The sequence below is a fragment of the Pipra filicauda genome, unplaced genomic scaffold (genome assembly GCF_003945595.2).
Source record: "Pipra filicauda isolate LSUMZ 115617 unplaced genomic scaffold, ASM394559v2 scaffold28_size6257848_pilon, whole genome shotgun sequence".
Classification (NCBI taxonomy): domain Eukaryota; kingdom Metazoa; phylum Chordata; class Aves; order Passeriformes; family Pipridae; genus Pipra; species Pipra filicauda.
This window is the reverse complement of record NW_024104409.1, coordinates 2622047-2645774: the sequence shown is the minus strand read 5'-3', so window position 1 is coordinate 2645774 and position 23728 is coordinate 2622047. Positions and strand designations below refer to the sequence as shown.

At 40.4% G+C, this 23728-nt stretch overlaps 1 protein-coding gene across 1 annotated transcript; it reads left to right on the top strand.

The window, feature by feature from the left end:
* Positions 1-109: 109 nt before the first annotated feature.
* On the top strand, positions 110-21571 carry GPALPP1 (GPALPP motifs containing 1). Its single transcript, XM_027720326.2, has 8 exons — positions 110-259; positions 6514-6658; positions 7686-7784; positions 11690-11798; positions 14479-14613; positions 14837-15001; positions 15424-15522; positions 17709-21571. The coding sequence occupies exons 1-8, from the start codon at positions 175-177 to the stop codon at positions 17925-17927; spliced, it is 1056 nt and encodes a 351-aa protein (XP_027576127.1). The 5' UTR covers positions 110-174; the 3' UTR covers positions 17928-21571.
* The last annotated feature ends 2157 nt before the right edge of the window (positions 21572-23728 follow it).

Below are 23728 nucleotides of genomic sequence, written 5' to 3'. Positions count from 1 at the left end.
CCGCTAAACGCGTCACGTCCGGGGGTGAGGAAGGTAAGTCCTCCTGGCTAGGCGGGAGTTGCATCATCCGAAAGCGCCGGAGGGGCGGGGACCGGGGAGCAGGGAAGCGGAGCGGGACGGGACGGGACGGGACGGGGGCGAAGGGTCGGGCTGCGCCCCGGAGCCGGCTGTGCCATGGCCCGACAGCTCATCGGCCCCGCGCTGCCGCCTGGCTTCCCGAGCCGCGCCGAGGCGGACCCGGGCGAGGACTTCAGCCAGGGTGAGGGCACAGGGATGCGCCGGGGGTGGGATAACGGGGCTCCCAGTCCGTGTGCCACAGCGCGGGATGCGCCGGGGGTGGGATTACGGGGCTCTGCAACCCGTATTCCACAGCGCGGGATACGCCAGTGCGGCACCTGGATGGAGCTAATTTTCGCGGGGGGGTTATTACAGTGACTTTTTCAGAAAAAAAAAAAAAAAAAAAAAAAAAAAAAAAAAGCCTTGTGTGATGGGAAACTACGGATACGAAACGGTCTAAAACTTGCTTAAGAAAAATACTGCTTGGAGTCCTTTATTTTTTCCTGCTCAGGTCTCACGTGGGCTTTGAAGCCTGTGCTCTTTAGTAGCTCCGAGTGCGTGGTGGGCAGGAGAGCGAGGCAGAGGTTGGGCCTTTTGTCAAACCAAAGCACTTCAGCAAATTGTAGTTTTCCAGGCAGTTTCCATCCACCTCGGAATGCAGAACAGACTGGCAGTGAGTGGGGCTGTGGTGCCAGGGTCTCTGATGTTGAGAGCCGTCGTGTCAGAAGGGGGACCCCTCTGAGACCAGCCGACTGCGAGGCTGGCTTTTTTGCGGTGGAGCTCGGTTTCCCACACTTAAACGCTTGCATGTTCCCTGTCAGTAATATCTCTGGGGTCAGCTCTTTGAGCTAGTTAGCACTCCTTGTCTTTAATCCGGGTTCAAATCACTAGTATACATATTCAGTTTCTGTCAGTGTGTCAGTGATTGTTCGGTTATCCCAAAGAAAGGAGCTTTGATGCGAGAGGTTTGCTGTGCTCGTCTGCTCTCCTAATTTCTTAATCCAGAAGAGGGAGCAATAGGAAGAGGGAGCAAAGATGCCGCATTAGCTGAAATCATGGCAACATGAAGCTCTATGTCCCTAGCTTGCCTTTGTGCAGAAGCCCTGACTACAAGCTTGTTTGAGCGCATGAAGCCTTTCTTTTTCATATCTGTCTTGATGGCTTATTCACTTTCCAAAATATAGATGCATGTTGCAAGTATCTATATCATGTATGAATTCACAAGTTAAACTTATCATTAGACTTATCATGATTTTTTGACATCGAGTGTTTTGGCAGTATCTAGTCTAGGTTACTCAGCCTAGTTTGTCCACTTTTTGTCCCAGTGTACATCAGTTCTGCAGTATTACAGTTGCACTGGCAGATCTGCTTGGAGATTTCTGTGTGAAGTGGGGGAAGGAATTTATTTGCTTTAAAAAGCCCAAACCCCAACTACTGGGAGGTTGTTTATTTGTTTTTATAACTTTTACAAACTTTTCCTAACTTAAAACAGCTTCTCAGAAAAACTAAGTGTACCTGCTCACCACATGAGGCATACTGCTACAGTGCAGAGAAGGAGGGGAGACCAAGTACTTTGGCATAATACACTTTGCTGTACAGAACTACAGCTCCAGCTGGAGCCCTGCGTCTGGAGTGACAAAAATCATTTGTTGGGACTGCTGCAGTCTTCTGTGCTGTAACTCTTGCTGGATCTTGAGTCAGAAGTTGTTCTGTAACAATCTCTTGAGTCAGATGGGCCTAGAAGTTGTTCTGTAACAATCTCGCATGTGTGTTCTAGCTGTTCCAAGAGATGCTTCACCTTTTAAAGCTGAACAGCTTTTCCAGTATGTTTTCTTTCCTTGTGATCTCACTGAGCTACTCATTGCTTTTCTTTAAGAACACTTATTTTTTTTATTCTACTTTCATAGTTTCTGCCTTCCAACAGGAACGAAGTGGGACTTTGAGCAGCTTGTGGCAGTGTAGTCAAGAGAAGGCTCTCAGCCAGGTGCAAGAAGTAGAACGCAGTGGTTATGTATGATTATGATAAGGTTTGTTACTGGTACAGTATGTAAATACTGCCACTGCAGTATCTAAACAGCAACTCTATCATCTATTACAATAGGTTATTGTATAATTAGACTGTGGTCCCTCCTGTGAGTCATGAACTTCTGTGACACCCCTGTGCTTTCTAAGCTTCTCAGAGAAGTCTAAGCTTCTCAGAGAAGTCTAAGCTTCTCAGAGAAGGGTGTGGCTGGGTCCACTTAGTCTCAGATATGGCCAACAGTTTATGTTTAAAGGGTTATAAGCAAGTTTGATTAGAAACATACAACTTTACAGTCTTTAGCCATGCAGAACTCACAATTACAAAGCACCTATGTAGTTACTTCAGGATTTTATCTCCATACTTGACCAGATCTTAGTGCTTTTTACACTCACCCATCCAAAACTGAGTGTTCCCTGTCTTTGGTCTGGATGTATCCTGCAGTCATCCCTGCTGGAGCTGACCCACCTGGAAGCTGTGTGCAACCTTGAGAGACCAGTTGGCCCAGCCTCCAGTGGCATTTGATACCTTTATGCAGGCTGATATGCACCACAGTCAGTAGCAAACTTTTCAGCTCCCCCTTGAGTCCCACTCTGCCCTTCCTCCCCCTCTGCCCTCCCCCGACTCCGGATGCGTCATCCAGACACTTTCTCCTCCAATAATCATTTGTTATTCTTGCCATAGGACAAACCACACTGCTCATCAGAGACAGACAAAAAGGGAGAGGGGGAGTGTATGTGTGGGGAAATGCACTCCAAGACCCAACTATCTCTTGTGTCAGAGAAGTGACGCTACTAACATTCTGTCATCCTTAATCAGGAAGAGGATGGGAGCAGGTGGTAGTTGGACATACACAAAAGCTCATCCCTCGTAAATTCTTTACCTTCTTCATCTTGTCACTGTCCAACCCATGGGACACACTCATTTCCTGATTCCTCACCTCATGGTGGTGCTTCGAAGCTGGCCGAATTGTGCTCCTGCTGAAAGAATCATGCTTCCTTTGGTCTGTTTGTCCCTGCCACTGCACTGTCCTTGTACCAGCAGGAGAGAAATGCTAGAGAATGGCTAAAAATAATCAGAGACGTAGAAGAGAGTTTTGTCTATTTCAGCATTGGGGCCACATTTGTTCAATACTGATGTGTTGATGTGATATGTCTGAGTTGATCTGCCACTATTGCTGGAGGTGAAAGGCCCTGTCTGTCCCTGAGAACTTCCCAGTGCATACCTGATGGTGTGATAGATTGCTCAGAATCCCAAAATACAGCAGAGATTAACTTAGTAAAACAAAAAGGTTTTAATTTGGTTTCTGAATTGAATTGACTTAATTTTCAGGCAGAGAGTCACCAGAGCCAGCTCATTGGAGAAGGCAAGTCAGAGCAACATTAGTAGGATGGCCATTTCTAGCAGCCCTAAAACATTCACTTCAATCTGACTTGGTTCTGTTTCTCTCCTCTCCATCCCTAAAATTTCCTTCTAATACTTTTTATGCCGTTTTTCTGCTCCAAATTGTTCTGAGCTCTGGTACTTTTTCGCTTTTCTGTTGCTCTACTATTGCTACATCCATTTGTCTTCCTCACCTCATTGGTTTTAGTTTCCTGACACTTTGAGCTCTCCCCTGTTTCTCCTTTCATCTGCATTTTCCCACTTTTCCCTGGCTTTCATTCACAAACTTCTGATTAGGTCTTGGTCTCCCTTCTTGTCCTTTCCTTTCTTTGCTCCCAGAATCTATGCTTAGCAATTCCCATTCCTACCTTTCTACTCTTTCCTGTGGCTCCCCAAACTACCCTGTCTGTAGCTATATCTTTGCCTGTGCGGATTGTTAGTCTCAGTCAGTACCATGACCATATTAAGATTTAATCCCAAGTTTATTTCTCCTCCATTTCCTTTCACTACATGCAATGACTTCTTCTTCCTCAGGCTTTAAATGCCATTTTCCCTTCATTAATCAGTCTCTGTCTCTATTTCATTCCTGGTTGTCCTTCTTGGGCTGCAATTCCACGAACAAACAGTTCTTTCAGAGGAGTGCTGGGTTTTGCAGTGTTATTTTTATGCCTCTCAAGTTCCCTGATCCAGTTTATTGCATAGCCCATGCAAACAGTTGTGCCAACATGACAGAGAGGAATTGGGATGAAAGTATGTATGTTGGCCCTGATTTTGAACAACATGTCAGTGGGACCGGTCTCCCTCCATAAATAGTTTTGGGTTTAGAATCATAGAATCAACTGGGTTGGAAAAGACCTCCGAGATCATCAAGTCCAACCCTTAAACCAAAACCGCCATAGTTACTAGACCATGGCACTAAGTGCCTCATCCAGTCTCGTCTTAAAAACCTCCAGGGACAGTGAATCCACCACCTCCCTGGCCCTGCTCTGACCAAAGACAAATTTGTCAGGATGGAAGATCTGTCCAAAGGGGCCGGAGCACACAGAGTCCATGGTGCCGGGTTCCAGGTCCACGAGGATGGCACGTGGGACATACTTGTTACCAGCAGCTTCATTGTAGTAGACATTGATCCTCTCCAGCTGAGTTCTTTCCAGCTCACTCTCTGTAGTATCAGACTCATCAAAGTGCACCTGAATTTGTTCCTTTCACTCCAAATTCTTTCTCTTACCTGTCTGCATTCAGAGCAAATGAGATCTGCTTGCATGATGTCAGGGCACCAGGCAGCTGGAGAAAGTTGTTGTGCAGGTTTTGCCTGGTTTTTTAGTGCTTTTTATGTAGTGGTGCTCCTCATATCAAAAGAGGAGACTTCTTGATAGCAATTTTTATTCCTATTTAGCATTTATCTGTTGTTTCTCTGTCATCTTGAGCTTATTTTACCTTTATAGGCTGGAGTGTTGTGTCATTTGGATTTTTTGGGGGGTGAGGGGGCAGTTTGTTGGGTTTTTTTTCTTTCTTAGTGTTGAAATGGATTTTTATGTCCCAGTTAAAGTCTCTCCCATTAAAACAGAAAACAAAGAAGTGGTATATCTGTCTGGATGCTTTGTAACTAGTAGACTGTCCTTGTTCTGTGTCTTATGCTCAAGATGAGTAAAAGCTTTATTAAGCTTGCTCGAAGGACTCGATTTCTGCCTGGCTTTTGTCAGCTAACAATGGAACCATAATCTGTATCAGGTTTTATATTTTACACTATCAAAAAGCCCTAGTTCTTTAACTGGAGATGCAATTTCCTGGTACCATTCATCTTTTCATCTAACCCTTGACTATTCATAAAGTGAACAATGTCTTCTTCTCACCAAAACACCTCTCTGCCCTGTCAGTCTTGTACTCAGTACTGGAAATATTAAAAGGAGGAATGATGTCTGTGCCTCAGGATGCTAAATCATCAGTAGGCTGTTCATAATGTGTCTCTGTAAATGGATGCTGGTCCTGCATATGTTGTCCTGTATCTGGGAAGGCCTCTTTTGTTGGGACCGTTGCTAGTCTTTGCTTACTCCAGTGGGCTCATTGTTGATTGAGTCTGTGAGGGTATCGCTGTTAAGTGTCTTGTTTGGGGGACATTTGCTTTTAGGATTAATGGTTAAGCTCCTTCTGGATCCATGTACATGGTACTGTATCCAAATAAACCTATGAAGATCAGTGCCTGCTGGTGGGGACAGTGCCAGAAATAGCTTGGGCCTGTTAGCAGTGTTAGTGTCTGAATTTTTCCTTTGCTGGGATATCCCCCCTTGTTGTTAATCCAGAGGGTGAAGAGTTGACCAGAGCACGAGATCTCTCCATCCACTACCATGGCCTTCTGACAGCAGTGATTCTTTAAAAAATTCATTCTCTGAATGCCTAAATCATCCCTTTCTCAGCAGAATACTTAAGTCTGTGCCTGCTTAAGTCTGTTCACACTTAGCTGAACTGGGTGTAACCTTAATGGTTAAACTATTCCTAAAGCAGGCCGGCAATTAATTTAATACTTTATGGTTGCAATGCTCCCATTTAATAATCTATAGCCTCCCACTCTGTGTATGCACAAATTATGTGTTTCTTCACCAGTAAGCCTCAAATGCTTTGTTAAGGGGGTAGTTTCTTTTAAATATACTGGTTTATATCACGTGCCTTGTAAATCAGTTGTTATATAAAACAGGTCTTTCTAGTCCTGTTCCAGAAGACACTCATTTAGTAATGGATTAGTATAATTCAGGGCAGGTTGTTCATTGAAATACGGTGCTGAAAAAAGTAACTTGTAGAATTTTGTTTAGATATCTTCTCTAAATGCCAGACAGAGCAGTGATTGAATAAACTTACTTCCAAGTAGATACATATTTTGGGAATGCCACGATAGATCATGCTCATTTGAAATGTTTAATAAATATACTTATTAAACCTGGTCTGGTAGAAGGTTCCCTGCCCATGGCAGGGGGGGCTGGAACTAGATGATCTTTAAGGTCCCTTCCAATCCAAAGCACTCTGTGATTTTATGATCCCAAATAACTCTGAATGTTCAGTTGCAGGACCAGCACTGCCTCCAGGCTACAAAAGCAGCTGTAGCTCAGAAACTCCTGACAGTGAAGACGACTCGGAATCTCTTCCTCTACCCAGAAATGCAAACAGAGATTCTGAAGAGGAGACAGAAGGAGATCCAGCATCCAAGTGAGTATGTTCTTACGTTATTTGTTATGTTTACCTTGTATTGCAAATTAAATGTGTCTGTCTAAATTATGAGAAAGGGACAATGGTGTGTAAAAAAATAAAAAGGTAAACTCTGTACCCGTATAAGACTTTTGATTACATGTTCTGCATGTTCTTTGTGGTCCAGAATGTTCAGCTGACCCGTTTGATACCCTACAGTGGAATTAAGTTATTTGGGGCAATCAGATCTCTGTGTTTACATGTCTTATTTTAGTTTTGTAATTTTGGTGTTTATACTAAGGACAGGCACCACTTATCATGTACATATTTGGTACTGTTTTGCCCTGTTTTTGGTATACTAGCTATCATTGAGAGGCCATAAAAACTATTTATGGGCATGAATTTATGCATTCAGTTAAGTCAACTCTAATGGAAAAAAACCCTGAATTGTTTAGCAAGTAATGGGAGTACACACATATTCTCATTTGGTGGGTTGATTACTCACAAGTGCTGTGCTTAGAATTTGTGTGTGTTTGTTCTAGGCATTGTGTAAGAGACCTGAAGGTCATTTTGCCATCTTAATGAATGTTAGAGTAATTATTACTCACTTTTTTCTTGTTTTCTTATTCAATAGTTTTTAAGTTAATTACTGGGAAAAATACTGCTCAAAATGCAGACAGTGTATAAAAATGGAGAAAGAACTGTGCTGAATTTGAAATTACTTTGGGACTAGAAAATGGCATTTCAACATTAAGAATGCTTTTGCTGTAGAGAGAAGAGTAGTATAATGTGGCTTTTTGGATTTTTTTGTTTTTATTTTTTTTTAATTTTATTTTTAAATGTCAGAGCATTTTTGGAATGAAGCTTAAGCTCCCAATTTTTTAATTGCTTCAAATTATTTTGGATCCTTTTGCATTGTTTCCTTGGTAACGGTAGGATATTTAGTACATAAGACCATCTGAAATAATTTTATGTAATTTTTCCTTTTTAAATGTAGATAATTGCTATGTATGTCAAGGTAATTATGAAGTGAAATCTGTATTTGCAGAAAGCCAAAAAGAATTCTTGAAGATGATGATGATGATGATGGCTTTTTTGGGCCTGCTCTTCCTCCTGGATTTAAAAAACAGGATGATTCTCCAGAGAGGTAATTAAAATGGAATTATATTCAGATTCTTTTCCTTAAAACACAGTTATTTTAGATAAAATATTTTGTGTCACTATTACAGAACACTTCAATTGTGCACTTCAGATTCAGATGATTAGAACTAATTCTTCCTCCACATTCTGAGAACAGGAACATCATTCCCTTGAAACAGAACACACAGCCTTCCTAGACCTGGTTGGAGAGAAAAAGAACAATACATCTTGTCTCAGATGTATTCTGAATGTCAAATTTCTTCCATTTCTTTTGATAGGTCTCAGATACAGAAAAAAACCCAAATTACAGGTATGAGGATCCATAGTTCCGTAATTCATTCTGATCTGTGGGGAATTAGGGCAGTTAGCTTTTGTGTGGTGCAACACAGTGCAGACTATTAGAACTGTCATTTGCTAATGCATCAAGGATTATTGTTTATGTGTCTCCAGGTACAAAACTCCTCTGAACAGTGTAGGTTTCTAGAAAAGAAGCTGTCAGGTCTAAGGAAATAAGCATTATTTATGGTCTCTATCAGGAAGCTTTCCGTTTGGTTGCACACGATTATAAAATACTTCCCAAAAATACCTATTTATGGATTTTCTATGCAGAACTCAACCATGTCTCACGGCCTTTTAGTCTTTACATCAACCTGTGCACTTCCTTCTGTAATTTGAAATGATAATCCTTAGTAAAATTGGTGCTGCCAAGGGGATGCTTACTGACGAAAAGTACATGTCTCTTGATCACTGTTACCTTCCTCAGAGCAATGGGGAGCTGGTAGATAAAATAAAGCAATACCTGCTTGTCAGCAGTGAGTTTTCAGTTCTGGGAAAGTGATTCAGTTTATTGTTGAACTGTGTATGTAGTGTACCATCTCAAAGGAAATTTCAAAGTTAAACGTTTTTTCAGTTTTGATAAATTTTTATGATGCTTGATGCAGCTATGATGCAGCAGTTAGAAACTGCTTAAACTGCTAGAATGCAGCAGTTAGAAAAACAAGATTTATGTGACCAAGGTTATTTGGAAGTATCCTCTTTGTATATATTTGGTTATACTTTGCTGTAACCAACAAACTCTTTTGTATTGTGAGTATCGTGCTCAGTGGGCTTGTTTGGTGCTTTCATTTCCTTTTTCTAGTGTTCCGTATGCACAGTGTGTTATTTTAATTATAAAAGTTTGGAGGTCACTAAAACTAATGGGATCTCAAATAAAGCAAATAAATGCTTTTAACTTTTAATATCAGCAGAAGTAGCCTTCTTGCTTTCTTGAGTTTTGACATGAATACTCGTGGTAGGAAAAGAAGAAGAAAAGAAGCCTTGTAGTTTGAAGGTTAGGGAGTTGAGCACTAACACCCATTATGTAACCTTTGTCTTTTGTATGTTGACCCAACTTCTATTTTTATTTATTTTATTTCCAAAATGCTGGATAACTTGCATTTACATTGAGGCAAGAGTCTGCTCTGTGTCTATGAGTATGAGAGATTAAAGCAGTAGAAGGCACTTGCTATCTTTTTTCCAGCCTCACCATACAACTGCTCCTAGCACACACTGAGAAAGCAGATTGAGCAGAGCTGTTTTGCACCCAGCCAGATTCCCTAAATAGGTGGGAAAGATGTGATGTATGGGAAGAGCCTTGTCTGTCTTCCACCCCTGTACACCTGGGAGTCTGGTTGCACTGACACACGGAGGTGTGTAAGCTTTGCGGGGCAGAGACACTGCTGCTGACTATGTCCCTGCTGCATTGCCCTTAGCCTTGAGCAGATTGCAAGCTGACAACCGACCATGAATAATTGAAACAAATGCAGGCTGTTTGTTTCAGTGTATGGACATACTGTTTATTAGTTTTGTGTGACATACTCATTCTTCTAGAAAAGCTTTTGTTCTATCTTTCCAGACTTGTCAAAGCAATATATTCATGATTAGGGGCACCTCACGTGGCAATTTGCAGCTTGTTGAGAATGGTTTGAATCATTCCAGCATAAAATATGTATGTGAAAAGATTTCCTTCAACTTTGGAAATTATATTGCTGTTTATCAATGTTAGACAGAACTGCAGCACTCGTAAATATTTCTGAAGCGTTCACACATCAAGGTAAAGAGAGAAGGTTGTCTTAAAAAAAATTGTGTTATACATCAGAAGAATGCTGAAATGCCCATCTTGAGACATGCATTAACAAGGACTCCCAAGTCCAACAACAGGAGAACGTTCTTTGCCATATATGAAATGCAATATTCCTTAAATTAAAGCTCAGTCCATGATGAGTTTGGGGGGTGTTTTCGAACATGTATATATAGGTACTGAAGCTGGTAACAGCAGTAAAATGTGTTTTACAGCGTTTTATTTAGATTGACTTCACCTATCGAAAGACCCTTTGGACATCCAGGAAGCTGTCAAGAGTCATGTCAGCTGTGTACTGCTGACAAGGCATAGCATTATTCATGTGGGGAGGGGAAAAGGCATAGCATTATTCATGGGGGGGGGAAGGCATAGCATTATTCATGGCGGGGGGGAAAGTGTAAGAAGTGGAAAGTGTGGGAAGGATGAATATGGGAACCATTTTTCTATTCCTTTGAAGAGCCTTTGAGCTGTAACAGAATCAAGACAGAGCATGTGAGATTGATTGTTTTTCATAGGTTTCATAGATACAACCCGCAACATAGATGTTCGTATATCTTTTAGTAGAAAGCTTTTTTTTATAGGTTGGTTTAACTGTCTCTTCATGAAAAATAAAGGTACTCATATACCGAAATAAGAGATTTTTTTTTTGGCTGTATCTCTAATGGTTTAAATTCAATCTCTTTAAGTTATACTGGAAATTTAAAACATGGTTTTACCAACAAAGCAGTCAGAAAGGAAGGGAGGAAGATAAAATTGCAGCAGCTAGGTGGGGGTGGAACTTCATATTTAACCAAGATTTCTTGCCTGAAACCTCACCTGAAACCTCTTGCTTGAAACCTCACCAGTGCCCTCGTCCTGGCCTGAGCTCTTATTTGTTGCTCTTGTTTGTATATCTGTTAGCTCTTCATCGAGACTTTCTGATTTTTATTTCCCCAATTTAAATCCTGACAATAATATCACTACAGCAGGGCTATAGTGATTAGCTTATGTGGGATCGAGAAGAAGACCATAATTAGCAAATTCACATGTCATTATATTTGATCACCTTAAAGCTCAGAACTGAAGATGATCATAAACAAAAGTCTTTGCTGATACATTGTGAGGATACTGTCACCTGGATATTTCTTCAGGTGACAGTTGTTTGGGTTTTTAATTAGCTTTTATTAGCTTTAAAGAACATTATGGTGGATTATTAAGAGGAAGTCACATACAAAAGACTTTCAATACTGCAAACACAGTTTGTAGTATTCTTTGAATTGTTTTCACCGTTGAAAAGAGATTCTCACATTCCCGTGTTTGTGGAGACAACTGAATTAAATTCCTTGCAGAGCTGCTGTGTAAAAACAAATCAGTGAAATTACCTGTAATCACAAAACTTTCCTTCTCTGATCCTCACTCCAAGGGAAAATAAACTTAAAATCAGAGAGTTCACTATTTCTGTTTATTGAAGGGCACTGAAACTGTGGTGCAAGACAAGAAGAACAAAGTTGGGTTTGTTGCTAGAGAAGGATGAGAAGGGCTTAACACCTTTCATTGCTCTTGAATCTGGTGAAGGAAGCTAGGGAAGAAAAAAGTGGATTTCCTTGACTATATGCTGCAACTTTCCTGGGATTTTTTTGCATCCCAGCTGTCTGCACAGACCCTCCCAAAAACTGGAGACACTCTTACTTAGTTATTTCTGTGGTGTGTGCATAGGGGGCACACTTGACATTGGGAGGAAGGAGAGTCACACTTTGCATTAATATTTGACTTTTATTTCTATATTAATCTGCTACATTTTTTTCCCCTTCAAGGCCCATTATAGGTCCTGCATTACCACCTGGCTTTAAGAGACCTTCAGAGGACACCAGGAGTAGCAAATGTTTCATAGGACCATCTGTTTCATCAGAACTCAGTCCTCAGGTTTGTAAAAACAGAAGCCTTTTGTTTAGTAATGGTTAAACAAGTTGCAGCCTGAAAAAGACTACTAGACATACTTATCAGGATGACAGTTTAATTTTGGACCAGGAAGTGTCTGGAATATTTTTGCCTGGGTCAAATACTGAAGCATAACAAAGCCTTAAAAACAAAAAGACTGGTCTGGTTTGTTGTGCTTTTGCTGTTAGATAGATGGTGCACTCACTGAACACGAGCGATCTAGACATCCTAAACTGCAGTCACAGTAATTCTTCCTAATATTTTTCCATTGTTTCTTTTGTTGTGCCATCCTTAACAAGTGAACATCCTGGAAAAGTTCAGAGTTTTAAAGGCATTAAAGAAGTAATGAAACCTATTAGAATGAAAGTATTTCCCTGTAGTTCCAGCTTCTACTCCTTTGCTGATGGGGGAGCAAAATGATCAAATGTTTCACAAATCTTCACCTCCTTAAAGATGTTTATTATTGGCTTCATTAAGTAAGTTTATCTAGAAGAATACAATCAAGAATGGTGTTATAGTGTCACTATTTGTTCTTATCAATAGCAAGATAATACCTGTAACTGGGCATGAGGTGGTGCAGGACAGTGACATTGACTCAACTTTTTGGTTTGTGTTTTTTGACTGTTTCATCAGATTAGGTAAAACCTAGGTAGAAGTTTTGTAGTCTGATACCTAACTACAAAATAAAGCATGTGCTACTAAAGAACATTCAGGACTAAGATATGTGATAAAATGCAACTAGAAGTATGGGGAAAATTCAGCACCCTGGACGTGGGCCTCCAGTACCATTCTGAGGGATCCGAATTGTCTATGGAAGGGGCTGGCAGACAGGGAGTAGCACTTCAGAGAAGATTGCACCCTTCTTGAGCAGCACCTCTGGCAGGATACCCTAAGGCACCAAAAATGGTGCTGGATACCAGTGCTTGGGCAATTGAATCTCTCTCATGCTATGATAAAGTGAATATGAATTCCTTGTGAGAACTCACCGTTATTTTGTTTCATTTCAAAATACTTATATTTTTACATTTAACTCCCAGACACTGTGGGAGATGCTAGGAAGCAAGGATGCAAAGGCTGCTCTGAAACTTCACTTTTTTGGTTAGTAGTTGCAAAGCATATAATTTTCCAGCCTCCTACAGTGAATGCTGTCGTAATCCATCACAAAGAAAGATTATCTGACATTTCTGAGATACTCATCATCTTATAACTCCAAATAACAATTAAGCAATTTATCATAGTGACAAATCTCTTGAGGCAGAGATGTCAAAACTGGTCTGCTTATATATTTTGCAAACAAAAAAGTCTCCTTTCTTATAAATACATCCTCTAGCATCAGCTTTTTTACAGCTATTACAGAACTCACCTTTTTTCTCTTCCTAATAATGATCTTTTTCTTACCTCTTCCTAGTAATACTCTTTTTGAAATTTTTCAATTTGAGCAATTTTTGTTTATTTTGTTTTAATTATTTTATATTGTAGTACATCTTTAGAGGCAACTTATTTCATGCTGACTCTTCACTTTGTATTAGTGAATATAATGAATTGCCACTTATGTATTCTCAAGTAATGCTTTGTGCTTCCTGACTACACAGCCTTGTCATGCCTATTCCCATTGCTTTGTCACCCACATTCCGACTGTGGCTAAATATTTGCTCTTTTATAGATATTGGGCACCTGAGCTTTGCTTCCAGGGCACTGTGGCATCACCATTTTCTGTCTAGTTTTGCCTCCATCCACATCTGTATTGTTTGAACTTGGAGGGAGGGACCTGTGAGCTTTCTGTACAACCCCTGGCAACTACAAAGATTCTTATTAATCTCTAGTCCCTTACAAACTTAGTTTTTTGAGCCCTTCTCCAAATAGTTGCTTAGAATGCAATGCAGAATCACAGAATCATTAAGGGTGGAAAAGACCTCCAAGATCATCAAGTCCAACCTCTGACTGATCGCTTGTCAACTAGACCATGCCACTAAGTGCCACATTCAGTCATTTCTTGAACACTTCCAGGAATGGTGACTCCACCACCTCCTTGGGCAGCCCGTTCAAATGTTTGACAACCTTTTCAGTGAAGAAATTCTTCCTAAAGGGATCCTGAAGGGATTGAAGAAGCAAATGACAGAACCAAGAGATAAGACTGGCAGATGCTGTACATCCAGGAGCGTAGTACCATGCATGCCACTGTTACCCTACCTTGCATGGTAATCGTTCTATCATCCTTACAGAATCTAAGCTCGAGACAGTTCTTGCAGTGTGAAATTGCGATCCTTATTATGGAGATGCATCCAAATATTGCTAGTGATGATAAAGCCCAAAGTATCAAAGATGTATCCTTGTGCGTTTCAAATCTGCCTCCGGCCAGAGAGGCTGTGTGGCCGTGTGCAGAGCAATGTAAAGCAGCAGGACTTCGTGTAGTGCCACTGTCCTTACCAGCCGTCTTGTCTCAGACAAGAGATGGTGCTTTTGGCAAAATGGAGACTAAGCATCCACGTTGAAGGGCTAGAACAAGTCTCATCTGGAGTTTTAATCCAGATTTTTGTTGTCTGACAGATGCATTGCATTAGGTTTATATGTTCTTCTAGACAAAAATCATTCTAATCCTGTAAAGCTAAAGTGTTTCTTGATGCTCTCGGCACTACGGTTGAGAAAAATGTTTTGGTTTTGGAAGGTAACAGATAGTAGCGAGGAAGAAGACAATCTTATAGGCCCAATGCCTGCAAAAGGACCGGTGGAGTCTGATGTGACTGAAGAATTTGAACGCAGAGCTCAGAGAATGAAAGAAAAACTTACTTCAGCAGACAGCGTAAGTTGGATTTCTTAATTTCTAATAATTTGCTGGTTTGTATTTGTCTTTTTCTTTGCCTGTTTCTCTGTGAACCCAGTTGCAGTTCTGCTTGAGATGCTAAGTGTTTGCAGTTGTTAACACAAAGAAAAACCCATGATTTCTGCCGGAAGCTAAGAGATTCAGACAGTAATTTTTGATTTTGCTTTTTTTATTTCTCCCTGCCCCTATGTCTTTTGCAAAGAATGAACCTAAGCAAGTTACCAGGGAATCATGGATGACAGAGCTTCCACCTGAGTTGAAAAGTTTTGGATTTGGCCCAAGAACATTCAAGAGACGAGCTGATGACACATCAGGCGATAGATCTATTTGGACAGATACTCCAGCTGACAGAGAGAGAAAAGCCAAGGTGAGCATTTTTTCATTACTCAAATGCACTTGCAGGCAATATGTATGTTGTTGATGTTCTGTGAAAAAACAAGTAAAGATACCCTGGGGCGTAACATGAAATTTTATTTCCCAGATTTTTCTTTGTTATCAAAATTTACTAATTTGGGCTGAAAAGTAAAGGCACTGAAAGAACAGTATTAAGTATAATTGATATTCATTTATTCCTGCTCCCTTTTGGAGTAGTCAGATACTCTGTATCAACTCATTGAATTTCCAATTAGCGTGTCCAGTTTCTTCTTCTATCAAGCTGAGCAAAATATATCGAGTGGGTTCCATCTTGAGCTGTACCCTTCAGAATTGATTAAAGTAGATATAGACTTCCTTGCTTTTTACTTCAGACATTCTGATTATTATAGTGTGTGATTTGCTTCTACTCATCAGGAAAGAGAAGAGGCGAAAAAGTCAACGAGTAAGGATAAGGAAGAAATAGTGTTATCTGGGAGGGACAAGAGACTCATTGAGCAAGTGACTTCATACAATGTAAGTGTAATCTCAAAAGACTTCCTCGTCCTGTATTTCCTTTAGTTCTTTACTCTTGTCTTCTGGTTCTCATTTCTAGTGCTGCTGGTTCCCATGGTGATGCCACCACAGTTTTCCCTTTTAGTGCCCAGACCTACTGCTGTTTTAAGTCATTAGAACATTTGCCATTGACTTCAAAAAGAGCAGGATTGGGTCCTCTCCAAAGTGACAAAATTTGGGTTTGTATATATTGTCTCAGTTTTAGATGGTGCTTTCCTTAAATCACCCTCATGTCAGGACATGGTTGCTGGGAGTAGGCAACCTTAATTTAAATATTAGCTTGCTTCAACACATTACTAGCATCCCAAGAATAAAACAGTGGTGGAGGTTTAACTTGTAGGACAAATATGCGTTAACCTAAAAGAGGCTTGGTGGGCCAAGCAGATCAATGTGTTAATTACACTATGTCATTAATTACATTAACTGCTCATTACAGCAACTTCCTTACATGTAGTTTTCCTCAATCTCTACATGAGCAGATAATTTTCACAGACAGATGTTGATTACTAGAAATCTGAACTCCATGTCAAATTTCCTCACTTTCCTCTCTACCAGCCCTGTCCACTGGAGTGTATAGACTGTTGCCTGCCTTACAGCTGTTAGTTGCAGTCCTTCCTTGATGTACGGCCTGAACTCTTATGGAAGGCAGTCTGGTCTCTTGAGAGTATAATTAACTTGAGAATCACAGCCTTGGCGTATATTTTACATGAATTATGTTTATCTGGCTCTTCTAATAATTTATTTGTAGTTCATTAAATCACATGTCCCTCTTGACTTAGAGACTTGCAAATCCGGTGCTATTAGCATTCTGCCTTAAATTTCTTCTTTACTGTTTGTTTCTACTGTCACTATGAATAATTTTTGTGTAAAACTTGGGTTTTGCTCTCTACCATTGAATAAAACATACACAGGCCTTTACTGTCTCTAAGGTTAATGGAATTCTCTCAAAAAAACTGGAAGGCATCTTGTTTAAGGACAGTGTTTCTTGGGTTGTTTTGTTGGGGGGGGTTGTTTGTTTGTCTTTGGTTGTTTTGGTTTTGTTTTTCTAATTAACTCTTTTCTGATTTTCAGGTGGTTCGTTATGGGCTTTGTCTTTTACAGTTTTTCCTCTATTCTTTACTATTTCTGATATTTACCAAGGCTACTTTCCTAGAACAGGAGCTTTCATTCTTAGAATAGTTTCTTACAGTTTATTCTCTCAATGCTGATGTTACATACATTCTCTGGTGCAATTCTGTCAACACTGACACAGTTATACCTTGAATAAGTATTGTCCATTTTCTGTTTTCCATTACAATCATTTCTTATGTCATGTATGAACCATTATTTGTATGTGTGATGAAGTTAGTGTTTGCACAGGAAGTAAAGGAAAATGAACCTTTGGAATAAAAATCACGAGAAAAGAGAGCTGCTCATCTTTTGCACTTTCTGATGAAAGAATTGGTTTGGATACACAAATGCACTGTATCTGAGTACAGGATGGACCACATGGTGTTGTGAGGACTAATCCTGCTGCTGTGTGAAATCATCAAAAGTTTTATGTTGTATTTGGGCTGGATCATGCTCTTTAAGAAATGGAACTTAAGCCCTTGGCTTGGCAAAACACGTGCTCTAGCTCTAGCCTGTGACTTTGTCCTGTGGGCTTTCAACAGATGATTCAAATTTAGGAGCATACATTAAAAAAACCACTGTAGTGCATGAAAGTAAGATCTAAAGGGTATCTAGCTTATTCCTGCCCCAAGCAGTGACCAAAACCAGGTGCTTAGGGGATGCATATAAGAAACTAGGCCTGTGTGTTGAGATATTTCTCTTGATGTCTTCATTTTTCTCTGCTAATAATGGCAGAGCAACTCTTCTATTTCTTTCGCATTATTTTTATAATTTATCTCCATTGTCTGTGGAGATTCAACAACATTCTGGGTATCTAACATCAGTGAATTGTTAGTATTTTACTCAGCCTAGACAAGATTGCTCATATTTTCTGCTCCATGTGTGCTAAATTTATGATTCTATATCCAGTTACTAAGCTGTCTTCTTTTTCTAGAATTTTTAGTCTTCCTCACTTCAATCTTTACATTCAAGTTTTCTATATGTTGTTCATATTCTGCAATAGTTTACTTCCTCTTCTTTCTTCTCATTATTTCCAGGAATCAAAGAGGTCAGAATCTCTCATGGACATACATCAGAAAAAGCTGAAGAGCAAAGCTTCTGAAGAAAAGACCAAACCTCAAGAAAGAAGGCCATTTGACCGAGACCAGGATCTCAAAGTCAATCGATTTGATGAAGCACAGAAGAAAGCTCTTATAAGAAAATCCAGAGATCTGAATAGTAAATTTGAGCATAGTAAAGGCAATATGTTTTTATAAGATAAAAGCTTTTTTGAAGTCAGTTAAACTTTGCATACTTAATTTTTGTAAGTATTTTTCTGTAAATATTTGTATGCAAAATAAATATCCTGATGTTTAACTATTTTTCCTTGTCTGTAAATATGCTATTAGGGAGGATCACCTGTACTAAAACTAACCTAGTAAAGGAAAGTCCTGGTATAGAAAAAGATAATGTAAATTTGCTACTTTAAAACTTTGATATGTATATTTTTTTGTTGTTAGTATATACATAATTAATTAAAATAGGTGTTATTTTAAGGAGTGCTAGATTTGATCTTGAAATGCAATTGGCAGTTTTGCCTTTTCTCCTTCTGCACTTAAGATATTCTTGTTGAGCCTGACCTGGAGGCCATGGAAAAATCCCTCTTAGGCTTGTGGGCAGAACATTGCTTGCCTGGAGTTCCTGCTGGGGAGTATAAACTCAAATGGCAGCTTTTATATCTACCCAGTGTTTTTATTTATGTGAATGTCTGTCTGTACATAAATACAGGTTTATATATACAGTATAGTTTCTGTACTATATCAGGAAGAGCTAGTGGTAGCAGAAGTAGTAAAACCTTGAGGTTTTCAGATTTAGTTGTAAAATAGTATATGAGAAGACAAAATCTAATTTGAGTTCCAATTTTTAAGGCTTGTCAGCAGAAATCCATCTTTTTTTAAGCAAATGCAACAGGAAAATCAAAATTAAGCTGATTTTGTCAGTTAATTTGCAGAGCAGAACAGGTCTTCTGTATCCAAAAGGAAATAAATCTGACATTTAAAAAAGCTTATATTCATGCTTAGAGTTCTTTACCTCTTCTCTGTGTGAGCAGCGGGAAGGGTTGCTAAACATTGGAACAGGGCTGCCCTGGGAAGTTGTGGAGTCACTACCCTGGAGGTGTTCAAGAAATGACTGGACGTGGCACTTACTGCCATGCTTTAGTTGACATCCTCAATCAAAGGTTGGACTTGATGATCTCAGAGGTCTTTTCCAACCCAATTGATTTTGTGATTCTGTGTTACTCAAAATCAGACTTGTACTTTCACCCTTTTTGATTTGAACAATGCTTGGGGTCCTTTTTAAGAAGTTACTGAAAGTATTGATATGTGGAAATAATTTTATATATGAGATGCTGGTAACTTGTTTGGAAGTATTGAATACTGTGGGGTTTGCTGTAATTTAAAAAAAGGCTGCCCTGATAGATGGTGCCTGGGTTGGTTCACATTAATGGAGCAGTGGCCTAACAATCCCCAGAAACGAATGGCTAAAAACTTGGTCTTATTTTATTGCACATGGGCCTGAGCCCAAGCCACAGGCTCTATGGGCTGAGAAGTCTTGGAGAGTTTCCAGTGTTGCAAATGAATGCTTACATAGAATGTATTTAGATACTGCTTTTTCTTTTTTAATAGACAATTTATTTTGCCTCTGAAAAATCTGCTACCTTCAGGAGGAAGAGAGACTAATTTCGTATTGTATTTGCTTTTTCTTTAATCCATTTTCAGTTTCTGAGCCTTTTGTTTTGAGGTGAGAGGAGGGTTTAAACAAGGGCTATTTATTTTTCCTCTCCTCATACAGACTTCTCTTAGTGTGCCTCCTACTTTTTTAACTCAGACAGCAAGGCCTCATTAGATTTCTACTTTCTGAGCAAATATAGATTTCTTAATTGGAAAAGCAGTATTAGAAATGTTTGGGGTTTTCTCAGGAGCTGAAGCGATGACAGGGTAAGCATGATGTGACTAGCTAAATCTTCACGGCTGACAAAAGATTATTTCATGAGCGCATCATGCAGTCCTCACTTAGACAAGTCTGGAGCAGGGATGAGGGCTGCTTGTATGAAGATTTTGTTGTTGTTATGTGCTTTGTTTTCATTTTTGTTCCTTGGTCCCTCCTCCTCCAAACTGAGGACCAGTCATCAGATGTCACAGGTGGCTAGACCTTGCCATCCAGCTGGCTTCCTGCTGTTTGCTCTCTGCCCTCCCCAGCTCCATTACGGTCTCCTGCCCTCTCCAGGGATACATTTGAGTGGAGGCTTTGCAATGTTGCTCAAGAAGAGAGCTCTTGTAACAGGACTGCAGGCAGGCCCTTTGCGGTCCTACATTATACCTCTTGTATGTGGGACGTGTGGTTTTAATTAGTGAAGCCTTGATGAGAACTGGAAACTTGTTTTCAGTCATCTGCTGAATCTTTTCTTCCCCGCTTTCAGGCAGCCTCTCAAAGACTTGATGAAATCCATGTTACAAACTTGGGAAAAAGTGGAATTGTTGAGAGCTCAAGTTAAGCTTTTCATTACTTTGTGTAAATTGAGTGAATTGCTTTAATATACAAACTCATCTCCTCTTACCCATGTGAAGCCATTCCCTCAAATAGCCATTAGAACAAGCAGTAACTCAGTAAATTACAAGCTTTATAAGCTTTTGTGGGAAAAGATGAGGCATCCTCTGCAATTTGGACAAGTTGTAAAGCATTTCTGCAGAAATGTTAGGGGGTGATTTTTCAGAATCTCATTTGAAAAACCAGAATCTATTTCATAGAAAATCCTCTCCATAATTACTATGTAACATCTCTGGTAACCAGCTCCCAACACAGATTTAATATATGCTATTGCTATTCTGCAGCGCCAGCCTGTGTCACAGCATATTGACTCCAGGCATATCAGGAAACCCTGTTTTGCAAAAAAAAATGGCAGGGAGATGTGAGGAGTCTACCAGCCTAGATTTTAAAGTGCTTGCCTTTGGTTCGTGCTGCCATAGACATCCTTTTTAATACTGATGTTGAAAATTTCTGCTCAAGAGTAGGATCCCCCTCCTTCTGAAATGTTAAATAGGTGTGTAATTCATAGTGTGGTCAATAAAAAGAAGGCTTTTGTGGGAGGCATATGATAAATTGGAATTTTAAAAGTAATTTTAAGGAACATTATTTGTTAATAACAAAAAAGGAAGAAAAGAAAGAAAACCAACCCTTGTTGAGTCTGCTGTTACCAAGGAACAATTAAAAGCAATAAAGGCATTTCAAGAAAATTTACTGATTTCTTTACATCTACCATGATGTTTGAGCTGGAAAATTTTGTTAGAATATGATATAGTAATACCTGAGTAAAATCCCTATCTCTACTCTTTTGATGTAAACACCTATTTGTGGAGAGTTATTTTTTGCTTCTGCTGTTGGTGTTGCTGGATGCCCTGTGCATGCTGGCTTTTCTGGATGACCTGCATTTCCCAAATAATAAACAGCAATAACAATGCATTTTATTGATGGCTTTGATGGCATCATGTTGTTGGCAGCAAAGTGGCATTGGTGAAATTGCTTTCTTCTAGAAACATTGAGATGAAACATTGATATATTTCTGTCCACTAGGAAAGGGGGTTTTATGGATAAAAGAAGTTTTTAAATGCTCCAGAGGACTCCAAGAGTTCAGAGCTAATTGAGCCTGGGGACTTGTTTTGTTTCTGAAATGAAAACCTATTGTTATTTTTGTCCAGCCAATTATGAATCATATGTTTATTTAAGAGTAATATAGCATTAAAAATCAGAATCTGTGAACATGCATCCTCTGCCACCCTACCTGAATACAGTGCATATAGTTGCTAATTGTGTGATTACCTAATTCTCAAATAAAACACATGCATGTGATTTTCTGTCCTTATGAATTGTGTGCAGTGGCTTATATGCTAGGGAAAAAAAACCCAACAAGTTATGCAGTGTCTTTCAGCCAACATCTTTAGATTTTTCTCATGTGCTTACAAATGAAATGGTGTCTTTTTACATAAGGAATGCAATGGCAGCTCCCAGTCGTTGTGCATCTGTGAAATGCATCTTCCGTATGCTCCCAGCTCTGGCAGATGAATGGGAAGTGGTGACCCTCAACAGTAAGTCACCCAAGTGTGGCATTTCTGTCCTTTCCAAATGTGACATGGAGGCTGAGGCATTACCTGTGCAGAGCTGATTTTTTTCATAGGAGCCACTTCCAGGTCCTCCCAAAGTGACCATCACTGCAACAGGCAAAAGCCTTTCTTCATCATCCCATCTTCATTTCTTGTGGTTTCAGTCATCTGTTTCCTTACACTGGTCTTTAAACCAGTAGTAAATCCCATTGCTCTTAGAAATTATACCATTTTGAATCAGCATGGCAAATCAAGCCTTATTTTTAAAAAACAAAGTCTTCCTTTTAGAGTGGGAACTTAAGTCTCTAGGAGACAGCAGCACAGACTGTCATTTCAGCAGGAGCAGCTGCAGCTGTGACTTCTTCCAAATAAGTATTCCAAACATAAATATTCAGAAAGAATTCTCATAAGCAGACTTTAGAGGAAGGGGGAGGAAAGAAGTGGCTGGGCCAGGCTCTCGGCTGCTTAGCATAGCAACCACTTGCTTCACTTCATAGGGCTGTAGTCACTTGTCCTTGCACATGTACACCTGGCCAGGGGTTTGACTCTCTTGAAGAGCCTCTCTCCCTGCCTTTGCTAGTACCTGAGCTGCTGCAAAACACTTTGTGTACATCAACAAATACTTTTTGCTACATCTTAAGTTGTGTGAACCCTGGAAGAGCCCTCGCAGTTCTCCCCATCACTGGTCCTGGAACAAGCCAGTTGCAGAGTTTTGTGGCTACTGCTTTGTGTTTCCCAGGATATGCCTTTAGATCTTGTGGGTTTGTACAGGCTTGCCACCCATCAGCTTAGATCAGGAAGGACTTTGTCTGAGCCCAGACAAGATGGGGAGAGGAGAAGCGTTATTACATCAGCCACAGCTCAAGGAAGAGAAGACCCTTTGCCCACTGGAGCTTGATAGACAGGATTATGGTAGAGCAGCAGAACTGTGGCACGATCCTGACCCTGTCAGCTGCTCTGGTTGAGTCCTGCAAGCCAGACTTTTGTCCAAACAGCAGAAATTCTGGAGCAGGAGAGCCCCACGGGTACATGTCTGCCTTCCTTACCTTGAGCAGCCGCCCTATTGCTCAGCAGGACCCATTTCTTCATTAGCCATGCCCCTTCCTAAATAAACATCTTGAAGACACTTCTATTTAGTGTCTGGCCAGACAGCCTAGGGGGGTTCACATAGCACTATTGGGCTGGATCCATCCTGGCTGCTTGGCTCATATCTCTGTGGCATCCTACAGTCTACACAGCATAAGTTGGCTTAGGTCCACCATGACTTCTTTTTATTAATTTTTTAAGTATTTAAGTCTCCAAAGTGAGTGCTCAGAATCTGGCTTGGTTTATGTTACAGAGCCATACTGCTTTGGCTTGGAGTCTGGGGCTGAGGAGGGAACTATAAGTCCTCTGAAGACACCTGGGTTTCCTCCCTGGTGAGGATGAAGGGAGACACACGAGCGCATGTGTCCACCCAGCCAATGCTAAAAACCAACCACCTCCCCTCCCCCTTAGCACATCAGTACTGGGGATGATGGGAGGACGTCCCTGGGGGAACCTAGGCCTCCCCTACCAAAGGGACACCCCCAGCTGTGTCCCCCCCATTGGTCCCAGGGAGGTCTCATGGTGCTGCCTTGCCAGTCACCACCTTGAATTGCCACAGCACAAGCTGCCCCACAGAGCCAACCTCCTTCTCTTCCTAATAGTATTAGGGGATGTTGCAGACACAACCATGTAGTATCATAAACTCTGCCTTCAAAGGAAATTCTGGTGTGGCTCCTCTTTCTTGTCCGTGTTGGTTATAAATAAATCAGAAAACTCTGCTGTCCAAACTGCACTGGTTGTACATGTGGTTAGGACATCAAATTTCAAGCCCGTTAGGTGCATCTCTGCATGGCTTTCATTTCCATCACTGGCGACATACTTTAATTAATGTT